The sequence below is a fragment of the Schistocerca serialis genome, chromosome 3 (assembly GCF_023864345.2).
Source record: "Schistocerca serialis cubense isolate TAMUIC-IGC-003099 chromosome 3, iqSchSeri2.2, whole genome shotgun sequence".
Taxonomy (NCBI): Eukaryota; Metazoa; Arthropoda; class Insecta; order Orthoptera; family Acrididae; genus Schistocerca; species Schistocerca serialis.
In genome coordinates this window covers 861,482,518-861,506,570 of record NC_064640.1, presented here as the reverse complement: position 1 = coordinate 861,506,570, position 24,053 = coordinate 861,482,518, and the positions used below count along the sequence as shown (strand labels likewise).

The window sequence follows — 24,053 nt, the reverse complement described above, 5'->3', positions numbered from 1 at the left end:
TGCCTCCTTCTTCGATGACTCTTTTGATCAGCAGTATAGGGCGCGTCGCTCTTCTCTCTTACCTCCTGGAGTTCGCTTTCAGTTCTTGCTCCATCAGCTTAACTTCATGCTACCTGCCGCTTTCCTGTTGGGTGTGAACCCTTCATCACCTTGGTTTCGTGCGGCGGCCTGTGTTCACCTTGGCCTTCATTTGCTTCCTAAGGACACTACTCCAGCCTCACTGTATCGATCCAAGTTTCATGACCTTCACACGGAACTTCATGATAGTATCTTTGCATACACTGATGCTCTTGGACCGATCGTGGTGTCGGGTGTGCCATCGTTATTGGCACCGACGATTTTTGGTATTGGCTTCCAGAACACTACTCAGTATTTACAGCAGATCTCTTTGTCCTGTATCAGACCACACAGTACATCCAGAGACACAAGCTTTTCAATTGCGTCATCTGCTCTGACTGTCTGTGCTCTTCAGAGCCTCTGTGTGCTGTACTCCATCCATCCCATAGTGCAACACATCCAGGAAAGCTGTCACTTGCTCACTCTTGCTGGAGCCACTGTGATGTTCATGTGGGTTCCTGGTCACATCAGTCTGATGGGAAGTGAGGCCGCTGATGTTGCTGCCAAGGCTGCAGTCCTCGTACCTCAGCCAGCTAGTTCTTCCATTCCCTCCGATGATCTCTGTGTTGCCATGTGTCGGCAAGTGGTGTCACTTTGCCATCACCACTTGTCCTTCCTTCATGGGAACAAGCTTCTGTGAATTAAGCTCTTCCCAGCAGCTTGTACGACCTCATCTTGGCCATCATTTTAGCTAAGTTGCATATTGGGCACTGTCTTTTTTAACCATTGCCATTTGTTAGGTGGTGCTACCCCACCACTTTGTGCTCATTGTTCTGAAACTTTGATGGTCACCATTTCCTGCCAGAATGCCTTTTTTTTAACCACTTACATTCTCATTTATGTTTGCTGTCTGAGTTATCAGCTGTTTTAGTGAACGACACATCGACTGTCGACCGCATTCTACTTTTTATCTGTCATAGCAATATGGTGAAGGACATTTAACCTTTAGTTCAGGAGCTCCCTTTGTCTATGGCATAGTTCATGGACCTTTCTTCAAGTCCCTGTTTCTAGCTGTCTTTCCTTCTGTCGAATGGGCTTAAAGTGTAGTCACTTTTAACTCCTGTTTCTTTATGTTCTACTGTTCTAACATGGGTGCATATGACTGTAGTTGTTTTTGCATCCTAAAACAGACCGAAACAAAACATTTACATCACGTCAACACATTTCCATCCCATTCATATAATTCCTTTGTGGTGCCTTATATTTTTGTTTTGCAGTGTATTTATTCTACTTTTTGTTAAATGGCAATAGAAACTGCTGAATGGAATAATAAAGGAAACACAACCACTTACGTATAGCTGACTAATGTGTGTGGCATTGAAACAGTCAGCAAAAAACTATTTATACTAGTTTTCGAGCTTTTGTTCTTTCTCTAGTGGAAGTAAACACACAATCACAAAAATTCACATGCCTGTGGCTACAGTAAGACTGACTTGAATATTAATAGAAGTTGCTTGGGCAGAGTGAGGTGGGGAGGGGCTAGAGGAGGACGCACAAAGCAATAAAGCAAGGAGGGGTAGTGGGGTAGAGTCAGGCAGGTCTTTACACACATGACTCAGCATCTGCATAAGAAGAAGAAGAAAGTAGTTCAAGGGGTAGAATATATAAGAGGTTGGGAGGGGAAAGGGTGGGAGGAAAGGATAGCAAGATGGTGATGAGGAGCGGGGGGGGGGGGGGGGGGGTTGGGATTGAGAGAGAGAGAGAGAGAGAGAGAGAGAGAGAGAGAGAGAGAGAGAGAATTTAGGAGGAGGAAAGTGTTTGGAGAAGTCAGTACACGATCTGGATCGGGAATGAGTGGTGTGAACAGAAGGGAAAAGGTAACGTGTGGCAGAGGGAAACTGTCAACTGAGATTTGAGCCAATGGGGATTGCTTTTTGTTGATACAAGTAAATTATTTGTCATGGACTAAACTGAGAAAGTAATGTGTGTCTACGTATGCATAGCATGATTTAGGTTAGTAATCGATCAGCACTCCATGTAGACTGATAATTTCATAAGTTGTGTGTCAATGAGATTGGTTGTACTACTCAGCAAAAAGTGGTGGACAAGGACTGATGCACTGAGTGACTAACATCTCTTTTTGTTATTAGTTCTCTGTGGCAAAAACTATAGCCAATATACAGCTTTTGAGTTGTTTTTGGTAGTACTCAGCATCAGAATATATTTGCCCCTTTGAAATGATAGAAGAAGTAAAGGTAATCACTCTCCCTCCCTCCCTCCCTCGAGGAATGTGGAGGAGCATAACTGTGAAAGTACCTGAGGTGTTCTTGTTAGTTTCTGTCCAGTACACTGTTACGAAAATGCAACTTTGGTTTCTGTTATTTCAGTTCTAATGTGGAAATTATTACCACTTTTATGGTTGTGCTATTATTGAAATTGTGGTATGGGAGTTTTATTGGCCAATTTGACCTAGCAAGAAGGATGCATGGCCTATATGATATACATGATACTTCATAAAAATCCAGAGAAAATAGAAATGGAAATAGTTACAGTGAGAGAGACCTGTGAGTTATGTGTGGAGTCTAAGCGTGTTTTTACACAGTTCTGGGTTTGGCATTTAGAGTTATTCAGTATTATGCCACAGAACTTCCTATCATCACTGACACAAGCAGTCATCTGTTTTTAACATGTTCCAAAGAAAGAATTTCTGTATTGTCTGTATAACTGTATGTTCTTAGTTGATACAAATTGTTTATTATATTTAAAAATCTAGCACCTCGTATGTGCTTGTTGTCATACACAGATCTTTTTTGACTGTCTGAAAGGCGCTTGCATTCTTAGGCTTATTTTCCACTTTCTTTTAAGGCTGGGGAAGAGGGCTACGCCGTGCAGTTAATAACTGGTATTTACATCAAGAACCACAGAAAATGGCTGAAAATGTTACTCGTTTTGTAGGAATGCATAGCTGGACACACAAGGATATTCTGAAATTGGCTCATACATGTTCTAAAAATCCAGGTAAGTTACACTTTCTGTGATGAGTGTAGTTAGATAACTTTTTGAAACAATGCCTGTTTTGTAGACTCTGCTGTTTTTTTATATATGAAAGTCACTTAAATTAAGGTAGATTCAAAGCACCTGATTTTGAGAACCAGCATGTTGCTATGTGGAAATGCTAATAAAGCCACACTGAAAAGTAAGATAGCTGAAGGTTGAAAAAGACTTGAACTAAGGTAACTTTTGCCATCATTGTCATCAGAGTACAGAGGACACTACAGAAGTGTTGCAGGAGAGCCATATTTATTTTCCATCACATCATATAACATTTTGAAATTGCTCATCATAATGTGTCTGCACAAGTGCCTCAGTAGAATAAAATGGCTATTCTTTTGTGAAGTTGTTGCAGGTAGAAACAAGTTAAATGGGACAAGATTAGCACTATAAGGAGAGTGTTCCAGAAGCCTCTTATAACCAAATAGTCCAATGGAACATTTGGCCAATGTGCTAATATGAATCTTAGATTGAACTAATTGATTTAGTGCTAAAGGATTTGGACACTCATTCAGTAGTATTTGCCACCATATGCTTGTGCAACCATCCTGATATAGGTTTGCTGTGGTTTCCCAAAATCGATTGAGACAAATATCAGGACGATTCCTTTGAAAAGGACACTCAGATTATGTAAACATGCAGTAGGATAAGCTTCATCTGTCAATTGCCAATGAAGGGCATTAAACAAGAATAAGAAGCATCTGAATATGACATCCGGTTGTCAAATGTCGTATCAGATTCCTGAAGGACATTACATACACTGAAACAGGCCCAGCATGGTGTACACAGCACAGAGTCACACTTACAGCATGTGAATGTAGAGCAGAAAATGATCAGCTAAGCAGATCCACCCAGCACAAGAACAGAACTGACTCTAGTCAGAGCATAAAATGACTACATTTTAGAAATTTTCTTAGATCACTGTTAGCCGTTGAGAAAGAATCTGTACCAAAACTGCTTATCAGGTTTGTTCTTTTTCTAGATCTTTTGGTGAATGAATGACTGTCAAAACTGGTAAGAGCAACTCAATCTCTTGGCTGCAGTTTGTCTATGAACTCTAGTCAGAGCATAAAATGACTATAGTCAGTTCTGTTCCTGTGCTGGGCGGACCTGCTTAGCAGATCATTTACTGTTCTACATCCACATGTTGTACATGTGGCTCTGTGCTGTGTGCACTGTGCTGAGCCTGCTTTAGTGCTTGTAAGGTCCTTCATATATTTGATAAGATATTTGATGACCAGATAATATATCCAGACATACCTTATTCTTGTTTAATACTCTTCAGCAGCAGTTGGCAGATGAATCATATCCTACTACATTTTTATATAATCTGATGATGCTTTGCGAGCAAAATGCATCATTGTTATTAATAAAAATAAATTTGCAACTGAGGCTGTTTTTATTGAAAAATATTCATAACTTTTTTGCTGCATCAGACAGCCAAAATGAAGTAGAACCAATATTAACATCGCCAAAGTCTCCCTTCCAGTGGGAAAAAAATTCACCGTTTTCTGCCTGACACACTTGTAATTACTACCTGCGAGAGATGCCACCTCATGTTGAAACCATCACATTTTTGTTGCTGCTTGGTTAGAATGTTCCCGGTTTAACACGTATAACAGTGCCATTCTTCTTGAAATGTTCGATTTTAAAATCTTTTGAGCGTGCCTTTGCACCACAAGAAACATTACGCTGTTCATTCCTCTGTCAAGAAGAGTTATATTCTTAAAAGGGGGGGTGGGGGGGAACAGTATTGTCTTGCAGAATGGTGTGCAAATATGCCTAAGGACTACCTTATCTGATGAGAGGACATACACTGATCTTTCTTTTCAAATCCCCACAATCAGCAGCAGTACTCTGGTATGCTCAATGAAGGTTCACCTGAGTTGGGTGAGGCTAATGCTACCGCTCTGAATAGCTCATTTATAATAGAAAAATATGTATAATCTTCTCACAACACTATAGAAATTTTCTTAGATCACTGTTAGCTGTTGAGAAAGAATCTGTGCCAAAACTGCTTATCGGGTTTGTTTTTTCGCTAGATCTTTTGATGCATGAATGTCTGTCAAAACTGATAAGGGCAGCTCAATTTCTTGGCTACAATTTGTCTATGAACAGCTCCAAGATACAGAGAAGGGAGAATTAAAATGTCTAATTGGAGTACTTTAGAAGACTTTCCTATTACCCCTGGTACAGTATGTTTGTTGTAAATATAACTGTCTTATTAGGAATACAACGGAGATTACTGAAGAGTTAATTTTAAATTAAATAAACATTAACAGTTACTGCATGTATAATAAACAGTGTGATTTGTTTGCACATATAACTGCATTTAAAAAATTAGCATAAGTATTTTTCTTCAGTAACTGTGTAAGTAAGAAGTTAATATTAGGAAGACCTAGAGAATTGTGCCAATAAGCCATACCTGATCTAAATTATCCTTAAATGTACTAACATAGTGTTCTATTTAAGGTGAAAAAATATTATGTTCAAGTCAGCAGCTTTTGATGTACAGGCAGTTAGAAAGTTATTTCCAGTTTTGTAAAATTTTAAATATTGTGTACCAGTTGCTGCAGAGCATATTTGAGAGCTTCATGCAGTTGGTAAAATGGAAATGCTGTGTGGCTCCCCATCAGGTAGATTGTTCGCCTGGTGCAAGTCTTTTGAGTTGACGCCACTTCGGTGACTTGCATGCCAATGGGGATGAAATGATGATGATAAGGACAACACAATACCCAGTCCCTGAACGGAGAAAATCTCTGACCCAGCAAGGAATCAAACCCAGGCCGTTATGTATGACATTCCATCGCACTGACCACTCAGCTACCAGCGGCAGACATGCAGTTGGTAATAGTATACTTTGAAAATTGTCACACTTAAGTTTATTTTGTTTACTCTGTCAGAATGAATGACTTAAGTAGCTCACCTGTAATGCTAAATTGGTGAGAAGTTGACTTCTCATTTCAACGCACTCTCTAGCCAACCATGCAGTTAAGTGTTACCTAACAAACAACAGTATCATCTTCCTCACAGAGTAGGAATGGGGGAATGAGTTGTTAAGAAACCTAACAACACTGGGATGACAGTGAAGTAACCTGGTTGCTGCCTCAGCAGAGTTTCGAAAGTCAGGACTCTTTTTGGCCTCTTCTCAAACATTTTTTATCACTTTGATCCAGAAGACTTGCATAGTATTTTCTAGCTATTATTTTCACATCATAAAACTAACAATAAATTAGTATACAGAGTTGCTGAATTTTGTTAAAAACCATCCAAATGTCTTTCTCAAGGCCTTAGTCTCGCTTCAACGTGGGGTCGGCCATGTTACTATTGATGTGGCAGTGTTAGTTACAGAGGGTGGCCAGATACCCTTCCTGCCACCACCCCGAATGCCCCGGGACGGAATTAGTGAACCCCAACTGTCTGCGTCTAGTGTAAGCCATGTAATAGTGCGAACATTTTCAAACGTCTGCAAACCATGTAACTGGGGCGGAACCTAGGGATCATCTCGGTATTCATCAAGCAGGATGTGGAAAACCGCCTAAAAACCACATCCAGGATGGCCAGCATACCAGCTATCGTCATTAATCCGCCAGGGGGATTCGATCCGGGGCCGGCGCGCCTACCTGAGTCCAGGAAGCAGCGCATTAGCGCTCTTGACTACCCTGGTGGGTTTTAAAACCACCCAAATATTGCCGAGAAACTTGTTTTCATATTGGTTTTTGTTAGAATTCAACAAATGTCTGTCCTGTAGCCATCTAAATTTGGTTTTGTTACCAGTTTGTAAGCAAGCAACTCTCCTTAATCATCAAAGAGCAGTAAAACTGTTGGAGATGTGAAAAAATAAAGCTTTTTGGCCAAGACGGGTCTCCCTTGACTTGGAGTACAGGGTGGCTTGTAGGAGAGGCAACGTTGCACAAACACTACAAATCTACATCTACATGATTACTTTGCAATTCACATTTAAGTGCTTGGCAGTAGAAATATTGATGAACTAAAACACACATAAAAAACTCACCCATAAATTCTACTGTGACATAAATATTAATTTTTTAATAGCCTACTCTCCAAAGAGAAACTGCTAAACATTTATTAAATACAGGATTGGGCATTGAGCATTTTGTCAGTGCTTTAACTTTAGATTTCCACAGAAAACTGTAAGTAGTAAAAGGACGGCTTGTTACACTAACTAGATCACAACAAGGATAAGTAGTTCCCATAAAGTATGTGATGTGCACAATATGTACATAGACTGTTACATCAAAAGAGCTACAGGTTTACCACAAAAACATACTATTGTATTAAATAATTTTGTCACGTTATAACAACATTCAAGTTCAAATCCAAAATCTAGGTTGTCAATGAATTACAACATTTAGCTCTGGAAAACATGTTTATTATGAACACCAATGCGAGAACCTGATCTCCTGGAATGAGAGTGTTGCTATTTATAGAAACATTGAATATCCCAGAATATACAAACATAAGACATTTTGAGAACCTTCCAGAAATGCAAAACAATAAATAAAAGAATAATTACTGGTGGTCGGATTTGAACTGGTGACCCAACGCTCACCTGCCAGCAATGCTAACCACTATGCCACACTGCATGCACCACAGCTCACAGCAATGCTTTTGCTCCTGGAGAAACAGTATTCCATTATTTCAGAAGTTCTCATTGGAGCTGATTACAGCACCCTGGATGTAAATCCTGTCAGTGTTCCTCTTTATGGCGACACTGACACAGCCTCATATTCTGGTTGTGTTGTCACATCCTCTTCACTATCATAAGCAATGGAGGTAACCTCTCCCATTAAAGCTTTACAGTTGTCAACTGAGTCTTCAGTTTCCTTGAATGAGAAGCCGCATCATTGATCTGCGCCTCAGGACTGTAGTAGGGCTTCATATGGAGGACAAGGATGATGTCTCTGTGCTTTTGTCTTGAACGCAGTGTCATAATCCTTGACTTTGTATGTTGTATGTTACGTTTAACAAATGATGAAGGATATGATACAGCCCAAACTAATGCTTTAGTAACTGTTCTGATAGTCCCACTTTCCCCAAACTGTAAAAAATCCATACAAAGATCCTGGGCTGTATCTCACTGGCTGGTGCTTCGTGTTATACGAGGGCTATCCACAAAGTACATTACGTTTTGGAATTAAAAATAAACAAAATATTGGAAATTTTTTTATTATATACAGGTGAAAGCCACACTTAAATACTATTTTTCTACATAGTTGCCATTTAAATTAAGGCACTTATCGTAGCGATGTACGAGCTTGGAAATTCCTTCGTCGTAAAATTCGGCTGCCTGCGCCTTCAACAACGTGGTTACCTCTTCTTGGAGCTGTGCATCGTCATCAAAACGCTGCATAGCTGACCACTTCTTCATTGCTGGGAATAAGTGGAAGTCGCTCGGTGCCAGGTCGGGACTGTACGGCGGATGAGGAAACAACTCCCACTTAAAAGATTCGAGAACTTCACGAGTGGTATTTGCCGTACGGGCCCGGGCGTTGTCGTGAATCGGCAAGATCTTTGAGCCCAACTTTCCCCTGTGCTTGTTTTGTATTGCTCTTCTGAGGTTGTGCAGAGTTTGGGAATACCTTTGAAAGTTTAGTGTAGTGCCTCTTTCGAGGAAATCCACAAAAATCACACCTTTTCTGTCCCAAAAGACAGTCACCATCACCTTCCTTGCCGACATTGTCTGCATGCATTTCTTGGGTTTTTGGGGGGAATTTGTGCGCCCCCACTGCATTGACTGCAATTTTGTCTCGCAGTTCACATGCTTAACCCACGTTTCGTCACCAGTAACGATGCGATCGAGTAATGAGTCGCCATCTTTCTCGTAAGTGTCCAAAAACGTTAACGCTGCAGCCATTCACTGATTTTTGTGAATCTCTGTCAAGATTTTTGGTATCCATCTTGCACAAAACTTGTGGTAACCAAGCTTTTCGGTAATGATTTCGTGCATCAAACTTCGTGAAATTTGTGGAAAACTCATAGAGAGTTCTGTTATTGTGAAATTACGGTTTTCACGGACCGCGGCATCGACTTTTTCGACAAGTTCAGCAGTCACTATGCTGGGTCTTCCACGTCGCTCTTCGTCGTGAACATTATTTCGACCATTTTTAAATTTTATGACCCATTGACGCATTCCACCTTCAGTGATTATGTTGTCCCCATACACTTCACAAAGCTGCCAATAGATTTCTATCGGTGTACAGTTTTTTGCAGTCAGAAACCTTATTACAGCATGCACTTCACACTTCGCGACATTTTCAATTAACGCTGACATTTCAAACTGTCACAGTAACTCAACGGAGTACAGCATGAACCTCTCACTAGCACGGCAGGATGCCGACTGAGAGGTGGAATGCCATGACACCAAGATGGCCGCGCTAGCCCTGCGCCTAACGGACACAAACGAAAACGTAATGTACTTTGTGGAAAGCCCTCGTAGCACTCTTGGTCTGACGGCCTGAAGCACGACAGCTAGCAACCCAAACTGCTTTGTCACATTGCATGCACCACAGCTCACAATCATATTATAAGACTTGATAAAAGAAAGCAAAACAGTGATTTCATACATCGTTTTTATTTTGTCAGATGAGCTATTTGTTAGCTTATAAAAAAGCAAAACTGTTGATATAACAAATATTTTATAATTACTTTTCTGCCATTGAGAAAACTACCTAAGAATATAAGTGAAACGTGTTCATAGGCAATATGAAACAAAATCATGTCCCAGATCAATGTTTAAACTAACACTGCCACCAGAGGTGATCTTTCATGTACTATGTGAACTGAAAAACAATTCATTCATCATAGTTTGTTGATTGGTTTATTTGGGGGGAAGGAGACCAAACTGTGAGGTCATAGGTCTCATCAGATTAGGGAGGGATGGGAAAGGAAGTCTGCCATGCCCTTTCAAAGGAACCATCCTGACATTTGCCTGAAGCAGTTTAAGGAAATTACAGAAAACCTAAATCAGGATGGCCTGATGTGGGATTGAATCGTGATCCTCCCAAATGCGAGTCCAGTGTGCTAACCACTGCACCACTTCGCTTGGTCATTCAGCATGTGTTGATGACATTGATGTGATAATTTTGAAGAATTGTGCTTAGAATAGAATGTAACAAAATATTACTGCAATTGCAAAACTCTTCACTGCAAGCAGATCTTTCCTTGAGCCATTGAAAATGTCTAAAATCATTCATATTTACAGGAGGACACTGTTAATTGCTATCATCTATTTGGTATTGCAGTATTACGTTTAATGTTTTAGAGAATATTAACTATCAAAACTGATTTCGTTTATGCATAAGAGTGATATACTATCTGGATCAGCATGTATTCAGAAGTGCAGGATCATGAGACAGTACCTACAAATGCCTCAACAGTACGTTAAATCGGACTGACAAAAATTAACAAAAGGAATTTTTTCCTAAAGGCTTTTTATGTGGTTTATTACAAAAGTTATGTCCCTAAAAGAGAACATAATTGTATGTAGAGCCTCACTAAAAGTGAATCAGTTTATTTCTTAGCAATAAAATACACTTGGCATCAGCTATGTTCCTTTAAGTGTTTAGTTAGCCTTTTTTACCATTACTGTTATTGATATTGAATGAAACAAGTTTACTGTTACCAGTTTATTTATTTCTATGTGTGTTTCGGAGGCTAACTGATCAGATTGCAAAGCAGTAACTGAATTACTGTAAAGAGGAATATGCAGTCGAGTATGGGGTGCTCTGTATATGCGAGTGTGAATGTGGATGCATGAAAGACTGTCTTCTTCATTGAGCATACAAAAGCTTTCGATAGTGGAGAGTTATAGCAATCTGTAAATTTTCGCAAATCAACTAAATAGTTGGGCACACCATAATCTGCCAATTATAAATAACAGAAGTAATGTGAGTGTAAATTTTCATATGCATCAGAATAAGAATCCACATAAAACTGTTGTTTTAATGAATGATGTGTCAGTGTAAAGCAACTCGAAAATTTAATTCTTAGGTTTGTGGTTGCAACATGACCTGCAGTGGATTAAACTGGAAGAGTATATTAACTCTGAAGCCATGTACCAGTGTGGAAGCAGTTACGTGTTTATATGCTAGCATTGAGCCCAAAACATCTTTTGCCTAGCTGTTCGTATTGGTATATTTTACAAAAATGGAATAAATTTTGCAATCTTAAAATTATTTGTTCCAGATTGTGTTGTCTGTCATATGAAAGTATTTGTTTAAAAAAGTTAGTGACATTTATTTATACATTAGAATTAATTTTGGTTTGGTAACATATGTCATTTATGTCACCTTGTTTCTTTGTTTAGCCCAAAATGCTGTCATCAGTTATGTGATAAATGGTATTGAGACAGCTCAGAAATTATTTAATGATAAGCCAGAGGCACAAGCAATAATTGAGTACCTGAAAAATGTTGAGAATCTTAAACATAGCACAAATTCCACTACAGCGTCATTACTTATATCAGCACATTCATTTTCATTTGAGTGTGTGCCATCAGGCCTCTATAGATCGAAAGAAGTGAGTATTTGATGATACATCAGTATGTTTAAATTAAATAATGAACAAGTAAGTTTAGTTATGGGACTGAAGTTCTTTAACATGGCATCATATTTGTTAAGATTTGCATGATTTCATTATATGAAAGCAATTTTTCTGCTGGTAGCATTATCTTTTATTGAAACAAGTGAGGTTGATAACACTGTTCTTGCTTCATATGCTTGTAATTATAGTTGCTTTGGTGAAATTTTGGAATCAGGCCAGCATTTTTTGTGATAATTATGAGTAGTAGTAGTAGTAGTAGTAGTAGTAGTAGTAGTAGTAGTAGGAGCAGTAGCAGTAGCAGCCTGTTTGATGGAAAGTATTGCAGTCTGTAGCCAAAGACCTTTGTGATCCCATTCCTAAAGCTAAGGAAGACTTCTGTCTCTTAAAGTTCATTACTTTAATAAAATGCATGTGGAAGACTTGGAGATGAATGAACTCTTATCTAATATGGGTTCTGCAAACTAAAGGACTGATCATCTACTTCCACAGTGCATTCTGGAGTTAATGTTCAACATTTGATTACCCATCCCAGTAGTAGTTATAGCATAAATGTTTGCAGTTGTAGTAAATATCATGACAACAACAATAAAGTTTTGTTCCACGTATGGTGAACTGTGTGACTTTACTGTAATGTACACCGACGAGATCTAAATGGAGGTCAGTGCTAGATGTTTAGTCATATTTTCTAGCCATAACTTTTGTATTTGCATTCCTTTCAAATGTACACTAAAATGCAGAAATGTATGCAATCTATACAAATTTTTACATTGAAGTGCAGAGGTTTGTGTGTTTTGGGACATTGGGGCAGATGAAGGTTCACCTAAATAATAAGTATCACATCTGTTCTGATTTTTGAATTCCCTGCAGGGTGTCATACAAATATACCTGGCAGAGAAAGTTGTACTATACAGTTAGATCACTGTTACACATTTATAATGACTAAAAAACTAATACTCATTCTGCTGGATACCAGATATGTGGTGGTCAAAGGGAAGGATTTAGTTCACTCACTGGTCAAAGAGGCATATGAGTGAATTATTTTAGCAATATATACCATCCCGCTGAATCAATCTCCATGCTTTAGTGAGGGAGGTTCATTTTGTCAGTGGGAACTGGAGTGGCTGAATGTACACACAAAATTGTCGTATACCCAACTGTCGGGTTCTTCAGAACCTCCTACCGACCTCAGGTGGAAAGAAGCCACCGTAACAAGACTGAGAACAGGGCATTACCCACAAAAATATCATTCCTGCATTCTGTAACAAGACTGACTAGCTTGTGATGCTTGTAGTGCAGTAGTTTTTTATGCCATTTTTTAAGTAACTACAGTCTACATATTGGCAAGATGTTATTGTCTGTTTTAATACAGGATGTGCCCTCTATATGGGTCGAGAAGGGGTTGTGGTGCAGATTATAAGGTTCTGTGTAGCAACAGAACGGTAGATTTTTTTATGTATTGCAGCAGGGTTGCTGATTAGTCCATGCAACCAGTCACTTAGCCCCCCCCCCCCCCCCCCTTTCTTTAAGCAGTTATATTTTATCCTCCTCCTCCTCCTCCTCCTCCTCCTCCTCCTCAGGAATGAATTTGGATATGGTGGTGTAGTTCCTTTTTCGTGCATGATGTGTGTTGTATTTCTTTTTTCATGCATGTTGTCTGTTTATATTTTAAATATCTTGTAGACTTGACCATTTTAGCAAGAACATTGATAAACTTTGATTTCGTCCATAATGGATACAAGGTCATAGTTGTTACAATCAATGTTAAAATGTCGGCAGTTGGTTGATCCAACATTGTAACATTGACACTGATAAAATTGTTGAGCATCCAGAAACAATAAGCCAACCAATGATACTTGAGCTGGCACAGATGTGTTTTGTTAATATAATCTAATTCAGTGTTGTTATTCTGGATTTTTATCTGGTTTACCTATCTTACCTAAGTTTTGTTGTGTCTTCTCACGCTACTTAACTCAATATGAGGATCACTTGTCAGTCACTGCACTTCTGTCAAAAATAGACAACTGGGTCACAGATAAGCAGTTTTGACAACAAAATTGTACAAAACAGAATTGTTATCTGTATCATAAAAATTTGATATTGTGTATAGTAGTAAAATGTTAAAGAAACTTGACCAATTCCTGAGCAAGTTTATTGTTAGAACATAAATTTTGTTTAAGTATAAAATAACTCTTATTTAAGTCAGAACTTATGCAATCCACATGCACAGGTCTGCTGATGACAATTATAAAATTGTTTGTAGCTTCAAACAGTTCTTTTTGCAAAGGTGAGTTTGTAAAAAAGGATGGTTACACTTTCTCACAGACATTGGGGCCATTAGAGACTGAACAAAAACATCACTTGGACAAGGAGGGAAAACCACTGACTAATGTCTTTTTTAAAGACTTGTCTTGGATTTAGGGAAACCACAGGAAACATAAACTCTTTTTCTCAACCTTATTTCAGAAACTTGTACATCTTTTTGGCACTTAATGACTGCGAGAATGTCACTCTTTTGTTGTTTGCCCCACAACTATGTTACTGAGCATTTTTAAACTGCTTTCACACTTGCCGTTTAGTCACATAATTGATTTGCTGAAATGTGTGACTACCATGTGATTGGACTGCTAGGCATGCAATCAATCTGCATTACTGAATCTCTATGGCAAGAGCTATGTACTTGCACAAGACAGATACAGAATGAATTCTGATGAGAAACTGTTGCTTTTTGCAGTTTTACTGAAAATAAAATAGAAAAATGTACAGTGCAATGAAATTATTGGAATCATTCATTCATAATAACCTGTGAAAAACATGGGAATACTTTTACTGACTGGTATCCTGGAGCGACTCAAGTCTCACCCTCGCAGCTTTACTTCGTCTGGTGCCTTTTTCATACTTTCTGAACTTTACAGAAGCCATTTGTCCACAATGTACTGTATTTACCTGATTGTAAGACAAAGTTTTTTCCCAAATTCATCACTCAAAAAATACAGGGCCGCCTTATATTCGCAGATTAAATTATTGCTGCTGAGGTCAGCATTTGTGCAATTTAGTAGTGTGTATAGGAGTAGTCTTACATTTATAGTGGTTGTCATACATTTAGAGAAGAAGCTTTGGCTATTGAGGTCATGTGCAGATTTATTTTGAAGATCTCTGAAGGACAGGGCTCAGCAAACGATACTCATGTTCCAATAGGCTCAATATTTCCCAGCACACTGAAGCATTTGATACAATATGGACATTACGCGACACTGACTTGCACAGCATTAGTGCAAGAGATACACAAGAAAGTATGGACTTGCCACCACAACAGTCTATAGCTCTGTTTCAAATTTGGAATTTTTGTGAAACGTAGGAGGAAATAGCATTAAATTCTACCATCTTACAAACTTTTGTTGTGTCTGAACAGATTTGCAATAAACATCCTCATACATGTATGGATACTGTATACAAACAATAATGCCACTTTTTAAATAAAGGTAACATTCAAAAACAGAAATGTTGTACTTAAAAAAAGTGCTTCAGAATCCATACCAATATTTTATTTGGATATGAGCTTTAGAACATGATGGTGACATCCAATTGAAACAAGAAGGAAAATTAATCCAGACTGAAATGTCAACAAAGGAAATAAATCATATTAACTGACTGTAATTGTTATTGGGAGAATGAATTACAGTAGCAAAACCTGTTGTGGAGATAGTACCAACAGACATCACTAAATCACTGGACGAGTAAAAGCTTGAGAATGGAACTGATTTGTAATTGTGATCTTTTATTTATGTGGTAGTTGGTATTGTTGCATATGACCTGCACATTAGAAGGTATTGCAGTCTGTTTTTCACAGTTGCTCAAGCTCAGTGCTGTGAAAGGTTTGGATGGGGAACAGTGACAACAGCTCAGGTGAAAGCTGTGGTGATTGAGGTGAGGGGAGCACTGAGCAAACAGCAACTTTTGTCGTGTTGCCAACCATAGGAATCTATACCACGTATTTTGGCTTCTTATTAACATCTGCCAGATTTAAACTGCAATTTGCCTGAATCCATTTGTTGTTAAAACTGAATTGACTTTAAAGTTGGGAAAATACTCAACAATAGTATTCTTTTCTGCAGGAGATGGTAAAAGTCTAAATACGGGCCAGTGGCATGCTTACGTGTTTCTTGCTGCAATGTTGTCAACACTGTGACAAATGTCAGAAATGAAAGGGAAGTGTGTCAGCTGGTTCTACGCAGCCAATGAGAGAGCAGCAGGCAGGTGATACGTTTGGAAGCAAGATACATTGAACCAGTCCCATGTCAATACAGAAGAGAAATCCGATATTTATTCTCAGGCCCCACCATAACGGCAGCCTCAGAAATAGCAATATTCAGAAGAAACACACAAATATTTGTGACAATGAAGGCATAAATTTCACAGCTGTGCTATTAGGATGATGATGATGATGATGACAACTAAAAATAGTGATACCACAAACTACAGGGTTAATAAACAAAAAGGTAGGATAGGAAATGGTCTGAAAATTAATGTAAACCAACCTTTTTTATTTATTTTATTTCTCCTAGTTTTATCAACATGTAGACAATAAATGACATAAGTTTAGAATAGGAATAATGTTGACTTTTTGGCAGATACTTTGTCAATAGAACCGTAATTTTGATTAGTCATAATATGTTAAAAATAAATTTTTCTCAAGGAGCCTATTAAAAAGGGGGGGGGGCAGTCTTTTATATTCAGGTCATCTTATACTGAGGTTAATACAGTTTTTCCTTAAAGATTGCTAATCCAGCAAGGTATGTGGCAGAACTTCTGTGAAGTGGGGAAATTAGGAAAGAAGTCCTGGCAGAAATAAACCAGTGAGGGTGATCATGAGTCATGCCCGGATAGCTTAGTTGACAGGAGCATTGTCCGTGAAGGACAAGGTTCTGGGGTCAAGTCCCAGTCTGGTGCAAGTTTTAATCTGCTAGGAAATTTCATAAACAATCTGTTCACAACCTGTTCATATCAGATGCTGAAATGTGACTTTCTGATGACAGGTTATTCTTGTGGTAACCTTCACGAAGTCATCACCTATAGTCACCAGACAGACAAATTGTGTTCTTATAGCCAAGGAAAACAATGATGTTGCCTGCAAACCAGTTATTGCACTATTAAAAGAGTAGCTAAAACAGAAGATGCTGACTACATGTCGTATTCTGAACAATTCCTTGAATGCAGTTCTAGTATGGTGTTTGAACATTTTAAAATTGTACATTGAGCATCTGAATTGACCTGTGATGGGTATATTATGAAGGCATGTCTGTATTGTGGAAATTGATAAATTGACTTTGTTAACTTATGTGAGCATCATCAGTATTTTACAACTGAATTTGCCGTTTAAACTTGATCACACAGTTTGATCTACAGTTCTTGTTCAACATTTACAGATTTGGCATGTGTTAATACCAAAGATGTCTGTGGTGACCATATTGAAGGTTCTGCGACGTTTGTCAAGATATCGGTTACTTCGACGAAAGTCGGTGATTGTTCCACTTATTGTGGATCGTTTAAAGGAAGAAGAGGCCATTATAGAGGAGAAAGTACAGCCTGCGGAAATCTTGCTCTACTTAAAAAAGTATGAGTCATCATCTAGGTAAGTCAGTAGTGTTAATTTTTTACCTATCATATATATTAATAAATTTAGAAGCAAAACTGAAAGCACCGAGAACATAGAGGGATCCATATTCTTAATCATCATATAATGGGTACCTAGCGTATAGTAACATAGATAATGAGAAATAAGGACTTAACTCTAACACAAAAATCACTTATGTGATAAATTGTTAATAACTGGAATGTTTCATGCATAGTGTGATTGTTTCATGCTTCTGTTTATCCAAGTAACATTTAATAAAATGTGAAGATTTAAAACTGATGTCCATATAATAATCAGTTTGTTTCTTTCCATTTCAATGGAAATCAAAAGGGTATTACAAGAATGAGATTGAAAAAATCTCTAAGAAATAATGTTCTGGACAACCATGAACCATGACAGAGGCAATCTTTAATGAAGGACACCAAAAGTTGAGAGACTATCATTTATGAACTTTGTAGAGATAGTGGAGGTTCCTGTTCAAATACTTTATAACTTTGTGTCAAATGTTTCATTGGAAAATTTTAATTAAAAGTTGAACACACACTTGATATCACATTTGCTCCTATTAATTTTAAGAGTAACTTGAAAATTCAGTTGTTGTTTGAGCATCTTAAGTGAACTTAAAATGGTTTTGCTTGTTATTGTTGATGAGATATGGATAAATCAGAAAAGAAAACATTTTAGTGCTGTAGACTGGGAAGTGTGAACAAACATCGGCGAACATAAAAGCAGCAAAGTTGATGGCCCTTTATTGTTTAATTTCCATTTTATCAATATGAATTTCTTATATTGATTTTAAAACAGATGAGTGGTGTACCATATTTTCACAACATTTGTGGTTTTCTGTAAAATTCAGGTAAATTCACAGAAAATTAATGTTATAGTGTACTTGATTCCAGAATTGTAAAGAAAAAAAACTTCAAAAAATCTAGATGGTATTATAATTTTTGTAGACCATGAAGCAAATAAGTTGACAGCTAAACCTAGAATTGTGTGAGTATAGCTCACTAGTCACCTCAACCAATAAAACATGTTTTTGTGTCAGTTTAAATTCATGTAAGGTGGAAGGATCTTCTGAAACTTATTATAGTAACACACACAACTGAGAAAGTAAGTAACAATAACAACACTTTAATGTAGAAACCGAAGAGATATTCTATACACCATCCTTGCACATTACTAGGCCAGTACCAGATAGATAAACAGTGATCCACGAGTGGAGAGAAGCTAATGCATGGAACATTACAGAATGAGACAGAAGCCACTCCATTCCAGAGTTAAATACAAAAGCATTAGATGATGCCGTGTGGTGGCATTGGATGGCAGACACACTCACCACTCTTGATGCACACCTGCCAGTGCTGTCTAAAAGTGCCACCGCTTGGTGTCCAAGCTTTGCTGCCATGCGCCATTGCAGGCTGATTAAATAACATGTGACGGGCCGGCACCATGCGTCTTGATGAGCTTTGACAGAGAGTGAGGTGCCAGTACGATTCGTGTGATAACCACGGGTTACGGCAGTCCTCGCCTGTTGTCAGGGCACGTGTGAGCCAGTACCATCCCAGCATCCCTTCCCTGTTGTGGGGGATGGCGCTCTGTGCTGGGAAGTGCTTCTCGAGTGCCACCGGAGGGTGCCGTCTGTGCCACAAAGAGCTCTCAGTCAGCTTCCACTGGAGAATAGATCCAGAAGTGACCCAGGCATGATGGCATCACTGTGGGCAGATGCTCGTGGGAGATACGCCAGCTGCTGGGGGCACGGATGCTGGTACTGGAATATGTGGAGGTATGCTGGGGATGGGGCGGGGGACGGCTCCTGATGAAGGGTCCAGGTCTCCAGTGGCTGCTGTGTGTGCCCATCCGTGTCCTGATTCTAATGAGCTGGTGGAGGGTGAGTACAGCGTAGTAGCATACAGGAGCAAAAACAGTGGAAGGGGCACAGAAAGAAGGTGGAGGCAACGAAGGAGGTCCAGGTGCAGGAAGAGCAGATGTACTTGGAGGTGTGCATGGAGGCAGAGAAAGCAGGTTCCCCACTTGGTGACAGAGTTGATTGTGGTGTCATGTCACCAATCTGTCAGTCACCTGCAGCATAACGATATGCCAACGTCACTGGCTGCTGATGACTGCCGGGCCCAGCACTCCCGGCGACCAAACACACATCCCGGACCGGAGTCCCAGGCATGTAACATGCTGTCAGAGGCCCCTTGTGCTGCCTCAGAGTAGAGGACAGGAGATTCAGCACTGTACATAGCTGGCAGTCGTGTAGGAGCTCCCCCAGGCTCTTCTTGCTCATAAGCGTGGACCTGTAGGAACTCTGAAAAGCATGCGAGGGCTTCATCCACAGAGGCATCATTACTTCTTCAGTTGCCTTTTAAAAGTGCAGATGAGGCATTCTGCCTCCATGTTCAATGTTGTATACTGTGGTAAGCACAAAAATTGTGAAAAGTCTGAGAGAGGAGTTGAGAACTGTTATCAGATACCAGGGTGTGGACCAGGTCTTCAGTGGAGGTCAGAGTAAAGTCCACACCATTGCATCCCCTGTAGTGGTGCAGCAGTTGACTATATAAGGGAAGCGGAAGTAGGCATTAATGGCGGCCAATCAATAAGCATTTAAGAAGGGCCTGGAGAATGGACACATTCCCACAGCTGTGGTGACTCGAGTCACGGCGAGTAACATTGACAGGTAGAGGCCTGATGGTCGGCATGTGTAGAGCAAGCAGTTATTAAATGTTCAATCTCATTATCATGTCCAGGCCAGTAGACGTGGTGGTGAATCAGCATCTTCCTGCAGGAGATGCCCACGGATCATGATGCAGAAGGTGAAGAATGTCACAACTGAGAGCTGCCGGAATGAGGAACAGCATTTTTTTGTGAACAACAAAAGGACACTGTCGGAGAGCATTAGTCAGTGTTGTACCAAAAATTAATTGCAGACAAGATTGTATATACTGGGGGGGAGGGGGGTGGGGGGTGGGGGGGAAAGGTCACTTAGGCCACCATTGCTGAACGTTTCGTCGCAATTGATGAGGAACAGGGTTAGAAGTGTCAGCATGAGTGATGCAAGAACTGGTAGCAGGGAATCCATCCACAGTACTGCCAGCTTTCTTGTCGAGGTAAAAACAAAGTACTCTCTCTTGATTAAAACCAGGGTCAGGTCCCACTGACAGACCCAGGAGAGCACCTGTGTTTTAATGCTGTGCCATAGAATGGAAATGAATCTTGTAATTTTAAAGGAGCAGGGCCCACTGTTGCTGTCTGTGAGCTACCTTATATGCCAGGTGTGGCACAGGGCTAAAGCAGGCATGTGATCAGTCACCAAGTGATAACACCATAGAGAAACGCATGAAACTTCTTCATAGCATAGATGATAGCAAGAGACTTCTCTTCTGTTTGAGAATAATTATTCTCTGCATCATTAAGCATCTTCATCACTAAAGCAATAGGCTGTTCTTAAACATCAGTATGATATTGAGACAAAATGGCTCCCATGCCATACTACAGTGCGTCTGTTGCAACCAAAAGCTGGAGTCCCCTCTGATAGGTGGCCAAGCACAGAGCAAAATGGGAACCAGCAGGGGTCCACTCAAATGCTGCACCTTTCTTAAGCAGCTGATTTAGAGGCTAGGAAACTGAAGTTGCCGGCAGAAGGAACTTGTGGTAATAACGTGACTTAGCCTAAGAATGCTTGAAGTTCTTCACATTCAAAGTGTGTGGGAAGGTCGCAGTAGCCATGATGTGACTGTCAGTCAGCTGAATCCCCTGATGAGAAATAATATGTGCCAACTATTCTATAGAGAATTGGAAGAAATGTGATTTTCCAAATGGCACTTAAGACACATGTCACAATATCTGAAACAAAAGGCAAAGGTTGCAAAAATGATCCCCGGTAGAGGAACCTGTAATACCTATGTCACTGAGATATCTGATACAACAAGGAATGTGTTGAGTAGGCAGTCCTAACAAGGTAACCTCCCCATCGCACCCCCCTCAGATTTAGTTATAAGTTGGCGCAGTGGATGGGCCTTGAAAAACTGAACACAGATCAGTTGAGAAAACAGGAAGAAGTTGTGTGGAACTATGAAAAAAATAGGCAAAATATACAAACTGAGTAGTCCATGCGCAAGATAGGCAACATCAAGGAGAGTGTGAGCTCAGGAGTGCCGTGGTCCCGTGGTTAGTGTGAGCAGCTGCGGAACGAGAGGTCCTTGGTTCAAGTCTTCCCTCGAGTGAAAGTTTACTTTCTTTATTTTCGCAGAGTCACGATCTGTTTGTTCGTTCATTGACGTCTCTGCTCACTATAATAAGTTTAGTGTCTGTGTTTTGCGACCGCACCGCAAAACCGTGCGATTAGTAGACAAAAGGACGTGCCTCTCCAATGGGAGCCGAAAACATTTGATCACAAGGTCATAGGTCAACCGATTCCTCCACAGGAAAACACGTCTGATATATTCTATATGACGCTGGTGACGACATGTGCGTCACATGACAGGAATATGTTGTCGACCCACCTAACTTGTAGGCTTGGCGAATGGGTAAAAAGATTCTTCTACCTTGCCTGATTTAGGTTTTCTTGTGGATGTGATAATCACTCCCAAAAAGTGATGAAAACATAGGAGTTTGTCAGATAATGATTGTAATAACCACAACCAACAGCGGGAACGCCTTGGGCTGCGGATCGGAGCCGCCAGGCGGGGAAGCCGCCGGCGGTGGAGCACGAACCACCGGGTAAACACAGGACAAGTCGGACGACAGACCAACAACAACTGACAACAACCGACAACGACCGACTATGAGCGACACAACGAGGAAGAGATAAACAACGGAGGCTTGTGGAAACCACAACACCAAACACCAAACGTAAATACTCTTGGAACCAGAGCCAGGCAAATGTCAACAACGAGCAACGACCAGAACGCAGTACCGCTGAGATAGAAACGAAATCCAGAGCGAGTACCAGACTGGCTGGACTAGGGCAGAGCGGGCCCCTATGTACGAAACCGGAGGTAGCGGCTATTGGCCGCTGTATGCATGTGACTTAGCGGTGGCGCCCTCACTGCGTGAGAGCCGCTGCGTGGAATAGTCGCCGTGGAGGCGGAGCCCTCTATGGGCTGACCATGTCCATTTGTTCTGCCGCGTGTTCGACTTCCGCGGCGGAAGGTACTAGAATAATTGTCTGAAAATAAAAGATTAAACTTTTCACTTGAGGGAAGACTTGAACCAAGGACTTCTCGTTCCGCAGCTGTTTACGCTGACCGTGGCGCTCCTGAGCCCACACTATCCTTGATGTTGCCTATCTTGCCATGGACTACTCAGTTTGTATATTCTGCGTATTTTTTTCAGAGTTTCACACAACTTCTTCCTGTTTTCTCGATTGATCTGTGTTCAGTTTTTCAGGGCCTATCCACTGGGCCAACTTATAACTAAATCTGAGGGGAGTGCGATGGGGAGGTTCCCTTGTAAGTAACGTTGAAAAATGGCAGGTGCATTTTAAACACCAAAAACCAATCGGTTGTAGCTGTAGATGGCGTACTGAGTATTTGTAACAAGGAGGTGACGTGTTTCCTCATCAAGTGGCATTAATAAATACGCTTCCATCAAATCTGGTTTGGAAAAATGTTGTCTACCCACAAGCTTCATCAGAAGTTCATCCGGGTGGAGGATGGAGTATGTATCAACTATGGACTGGAAGTTAAGTCACCATAAAGTCACCACAAAGACACAGTTAGTGCATCTGCTTCTTGATAATGAAATATGGTGTAGTCCACTGAGTGGGCAAAATTGGTTCCATGACACCTTAAGCTGTCAATCCGTGTAATTCTTCCATCACTTGAGCATGAAGTGCAAGTGGTACGGGCCAGACACAGAAAAAATGGGGATGGGTCATAGATTTGAATGTAATGTGCTCTATGTAGTCAGAAGGTTACCAAGTCTGGGTGAAAAAAGGGCAGAATATTCTTTGCATAAATAATCCAACTCTTGATACGGTACAAGATGTGGCCCTAAATGAATGGAATCTGAGACCAAAAACCAAAATCCAGGGAAATTTCCAAACCGAACAAATTTTCTGTAAATGCTGTGTTCACTGCCAGAAATGTTACTGGCCGAGCCACCACTTTGTATGTTGTTTCCACAGTAAACTGACCTAGAAGAAGAATCTGCTTTCTATTGTACAGTTGCAATAGACAGCATGAAGTAGCTGACTGTGGAGTTCCCTAAGGAGTAGATAAGTGGTAGAATTCAGGAGCGAGGCTGCTGTGCCAATATCCACCTCAAGACGTAAGTGTGTCTCATCGATATGTGCATCAGTGGACAGTTTGTTTGAAACAGTTGTAATATCTTCACACACATGACTAACAGTGTAGATATGCTTAGGTTGAGATGTGTGAAGCATTGTGGAAGGAGACTGAGTATTGCACACAGTTGCAATGTAATCTTTCTTATAACATATATACAGCATGACATGCAACACTGTGGACAAGCTCACATTGAACAAAACAAGGAGGACAGGAGCTTGTGGAAAATTTTCCACCATGCTAGTGTTTGTGCAGAACATAGCAGCAAAGCATGCTGCACTGCCGCAACCACCTCTTCTGAGGGCATGCAAGAACATGTATGCCTGTTGCTGTTAGAGTTGACTGTGGCTGTGTCGGCCCAAGAATCTAATTGATAGCCAGTGGGATGAGAAACTCCAAGTGTTTGTGCTATCTTGAGTACTTCTTCTAAAGAGCGATCCTCAAATTGCAATGCCCTT

General features: G+C 40.2%; 1 protein-coding gene across 1 annotated transcript in view; it reads left to right on the top strand.

Moving 5' to 3' along the window:
• LOC126471274 (RNA-binding protein Ro60-like) overlaps window positions 1-24,053 on the top strand; it is a 116,196-nt gene that overhangs the window by 48,163 nt on the left and 43,980 nt on the right. The window contains exons 5-8 of the mRNA XM_050099392.1: window positions 2,531-2,621; window positions 2,923-3,075; window positions 11,438-11,649; window positions 17,097-17,302. Of these exons, the coding sequence (XP_049955349.1) occupies window positions 2,531-2,621; window positions 2,923-3,075; window positions 11,438-11,649; window positions 17,097-17,302 (662 nt within the window). The remainder of the gene's footprint in view (window positions 1-2,530; window positions 2,622-2,922; window positions 3,076-11,437; window positions 11,650-17,096; window positions 17,303-24,053) is intronic.